The 4,214-nt window shown below is 42.9% G+C and overlaps 1 protein-coding gene across 1 annotated transcript; it reads left to right on the top strand.

Moving 5' to 3' along the window:
* The first annotated feature begins 2,627 nt into the window (after nucleotides 1-2,627).
* On the top strand, nucleotides 2,628-3,360 carry LOC132983170 (probable C-mannosyltransferase DPY19L1). Its single transcript, XM_061049401.1, has 4 exons — nucleotides 2,628-2,747; nucleotides 2,832-3,006; nucleotides 3,157-3,256; nucleotides 3,333-3,360. Exons 1-4 carry the CDS (start codon nucleotides 2,628-2,630, stop codon nucleotides 3,358-3,360), a joined length of 423 nt encoding a protein of 140 aa, XP_060905384.1.
* Nucleotides 3,361-4,214: the final 854 nt, after the last annotated feature.

Genomic DNA, 4,214 nt, shown 5'->3' with positions numbered 1-4,214 from the left:
CCTAAAGCAGAATCTGTAAGTCAGATGCAGAGTAAATAACAGTGAACCAGGACTTTGGCTTAACACACAAACATTAGCTGTTACACTTAAGAGCCTTTCAGATAGTATGCGGTGTGCACTGCGCTTGCGGGTAGGGCGCAGAGCAGAGGGGGAGTGCGCAAATCAGCTACGCAAGTCGCTTGGTGACCGAAACGATAGTCAGAACAATAGCTCAATAGCATTGTACACCAGCACAATGTATGTGTCCACTATTCAGTAGAAAGCTACGACCTTTCTTCTGCTGAGAAGGAGGAGATGAACAGAAAAGAAGAAGAGGGTGTGGCTTCATGAAAGCCTCAGGGCGCGACAGGATGTGGGAGCGTTTAGGCTCGTTCAGGTGCTGCAGCTCTATAACGACCGCTTCACGAACACGCCACACATTTCTGCTGCTGTTTTAAACACACCTGGTACGCCCAAACTGTTGGACATGTCTTCACAAACTAGAGTTCTCTGTCTGATGTCCTGGTAGGTCTGTAAACTAGAGCTCAGGAAAGTGGGACAACGCTTGTTGTGATCTGATCTTCCCTCCTATTGGACGCTTGGAGGTGACGTCACGGAGCGCTGCGCCAAAGTTGAAAATATTGAACTTCCTCGCAGCGTGCTCAGACGGCAAGCACAAACTGTGGGGCGCAGTACCCTCAGGCGTAAAAACGGCATTAACAAACTGAGAAAAAGACAAAGGTACAATGTGATGATTTATCTTCCCGGGTCGAGGAACTACCCTTCCCACAATCCATTGCGATTGATACCGCTTCTTAGTCGTTGTTATAGTGTTTATACTGTTAATACAAGTGTTGTACTATCTTGTAGTTTGTGTTGTTGAATATATGAATTACATTCGTTATTCATACGTTCCTAACCTGAGTAACATCACCCATCACTTCCTGCAGGGGGCTCCGGAGGCTCATCAGAGGCCGCCGCCATGCTGGAAATGTCAGCCTAACAACAGGTTGAGACCTGGATCTGAGGAGGGTTTTAAGCATTATGACAAACAGTTACATCCTGCGCACCTGTCAATCACGTCAGCTATGCGCCTTATTGGGAAAACTCTTATCATTCATAAAATCAAAACGGATGACTCAAAAAATTCAGTAAAACTGTGTAAACAGCAATGGTTGCATCACATGGATTATGTGTGTGTGTTTCCAGACAAACCGATAACACTCGATTTCATCTCAGACTTTAACCCATGAAGGTTGCCAATAAAAACATTGGCAGTAAACCTTTTCTGACCTTTTCTGGGACACAGAAAATAAGCATTGTCTACCAGTAACTCTGGGACTACTGCAGTGGGAATTATTGAACACTTTGGTTAACTTTCGTACTTTGTTTGTACGGACTGAGTTAACCTTTAAGCGTTGCCTGATGTCCTTCCAGGTTCCCATAGACTGTAAATATTAATTGTTCAATCAGTAAGCTCTGTAGTGAGTGAAATGATCAAGTGACCTTACTATATGATCAGACATTAAGGAAACATGCTATGTTGAAGTGCTGGCTTCTCTGACAACAATGCAGCAGCCAGTATGTCCTCCTTCTAACTTTAGATTCTGGTCCTGAATGCTCTGGATTTGTTTGGATCAGAGAAGGTAGGCGGTTTTAAGGCACCCCCACACAGCCGTTTTGGACGCCCCTCGGTTTGCCAGATATGAGAGCAGTTATCAGGTCAAACTAACAGGTGTTGCAGCGATGGAAGCAGGCAAGAGAACTGGTTCAGATAGAAGTGATTGTACCCGATCTAAAAAGCCTCTGCATGTTTCTAATAAGCTCCACGAGCAGAAACGTGCTCAAACTAGGATCAATATTGGAGATGCTTTTGAAAAATGGAGAGAGGTTAGAACGCAGAAAGGTTTACAGACCGATGCAGAGCTGGCTAAACACTGAAGCTTCAGTGTCCACCACATGGCAACCTGCGTGAGCATTGACTCTAGAGAGGAGGGGGCGGGGGGAGACAGCTCTCTACAATGTTTTGCATTTGGACTACAGTACCCACTTTAAACACTAGGTATCAGAGTTACATACTGCTCCTTTAAGTCTTTTTTTTCTACAGTGAAATCACTCATAGCTTGTCTTTGTCAGCCTTTTCTCCCGACTGCTTCATGTCACTTCACTCACACAATACCCTGGGCGGGAAAATGTGGACATGTCCATCCACCAGCCGATAGTTTCCTGAGTTTCACACATAATTGCTTAAATGCGTCTTCACGGCTCAATGAGTAAAACTGCAGAGACCCAAGGGTGTCCTCCGTCCTCATAGGGGAAGATCAAAGCATCAGGCAGATCTGGCTATACTGTCTGTCTGTGAAATGTAGCTGTTCTTCCCCGTTCACATCAGTTTCAGTTAAAGGGGAGACGCTTCTGAAAGATCAGAGCTTCACTGATAGTTAAACTTGTGATTTCATTATAACATGTCTTAAATACGTGATTCTGATTGGACAGTAACGCATAGCAACCGTCTGCTATCCCTTGTAGCAGTCCTTAGTTAGTGCTCTGCAATTAATCGAGTTTCAACTTCAATTACGAGTTCAGCTTCCAGTAGGTTTTTGTCATGTGTGGTAAATGTGGTAAAAGTGTTTGTTGTTATTCTGCAGATGGTGTACCACAGTCTGCAGCTGGTGGCCTTCACGGTCTTAGCCGTCCTCATCATGCGACTGAAGCTCTTCCTCACGCCCCACATGTGCATCATGGCCTCACTCATCTGCTCCAAACAGGTCAGTCTCTTGGCTCAAACAAAGGCAGTGATAAAAAATAAACACCAGCACTAATATTCCCTCCCTCTCTGCTCGCTCTGTCAGCTGTTTGGCTGGATCGGGGAGAAGTTCAAACACCAGGCTGTCGTGTTTGTAATCTTAGCCATCATGGCCATACAAGGTGTAGCCAACCTGCAGGCTCAGTGGGCCGTCATCGGAGAGTTCAGCAACCTGCCACAGGAGGAGCTGCTGGACTGGATCCAGGAAAACTCCCAGCCTGGTAAGTGAAGTAAACTCTGAGTCCCCCTCAGTCTATAACGTGGACATTAGAACAGCCAGCAGATACAGGAAGGAGAAGAACTGGAGACAATTCCATTCAACATTTATTTCACTTTTGTCCCTGTGTCTGTTTTGTGTGTGATTGATGCAGATTCTGTGTTTGCTGGCGCCATGCCCACCATGGCTAGCGTGAAGCTTTCGACAGGTCGGCCCATCGTCAACCACCCCCACTATGAAGACGCTGGTCTCAGGTCAGTGCTTTGTGACTCTTGTGCATACATAAGGGACACAAAATCTATGCTTTCTCGTCTTTCCCTTTGCATTCAGGACAAGTTACGGTAACACTTTATATTAAGGTGCTTGGAATAAGTTGTAATTAATAGGTAATAAGTCACTTATAAGATGTTATAAGACCTTATTAGATCCTTATTAACACAAATAAGACTATATAAGTGTTAATAGAGGCATAATTAAAACCTTTATTATGTCTTACAAGAAACTTATAGGCTCTTATTAGAAACTTACTGGTACTGGATCTAAAGTGGGAACACTACTTATAAAGATTAATAAATACTTTATTATGCACTTATTAAGAGCTAATAAAGCTCCTCTGCAGGTACTGGATCTAAAGTGGGAACACTACTTATAAAGGTTAATAAATACTTTATTATGCAGTTATTAACAGCTCAGAGGGAACAGGGTCCAACTTTAAATTAAACACAGAAACAAAAAGGAGGTCTATTGAACTTCCACTCAAACAGTTTAAAAAAAAAAAAAAAATACTACTACAAATACAAGTATTATCTTTAACGTTAACTGTAAACAACATTATGAAAACATTTGGTGTGTCATAGCTACCAACATATCTGATCAAATTCAGGGGAAAAGCATAGTTGTTTTTAACCCATGTTACTGTAAATAAAGTGTTGAAGGTGGACAAACATCAGAAGACTAGGACACCTGGAGCCCAAGGTCTGAATACCAGTCAATCAATCAATCAATCAATCAATCAATCAATCAACTTTTATTTGTATAGCGTCAACTCATAACAAGTGTTATCTCGAGACACTTTACAAGAAGCAGGTAAAATACCTTACTCATTGTCTGTTAACATTACAAAAGAGCAGGTAAAAAGACCTTACTCATTGTTATGTTACAAAAAGCAGGTAAAAGACCTGACTTACAGTCAAGAGGCACACACAGGAATAC

Source organism: Labrus mixtus, chromosome 11, assembly GCF_963584025.1.
Source record: "Labrus mixtus chromosome 11, fLabMix1.1, whole genome shotgun sequence".
Classification (NCBI taxonomy): Eukaryota; Metazoa; Chordata; class Actinopteri; order Labriformes; family Labridae; genus Labrus; species Labrus mixtus.
The sequence above is the reverse complement of the archived record's forward strand: the minus strand, read 5'-3'. Positions and strand labels throughout refer to the sequence as shown.

Coding starts and splice junctions, on each gene's coding strand:
- LOC132983170 (XM_061049401.1), top strand. CDS start 2,628: ATGGTGTACCACAGTCTGCAGCTGGTGGCCTTCACGGTCTTAGCCGTC. Junction 3,007..3,156: donor CCAGGAAAACTCCCAGCCTG/GTAAGTGAAGTA, acceptor TGATTGATGCAG/ATTCTGTGTTTGCTGGCGCC. Junction 3,257..3,332: donor TATGAAGACGCTGGTCTCAG/GTCAGTGCTTTG, acceptor CTTTGCATTCAG/GACAAGTTACGGTAACACTT.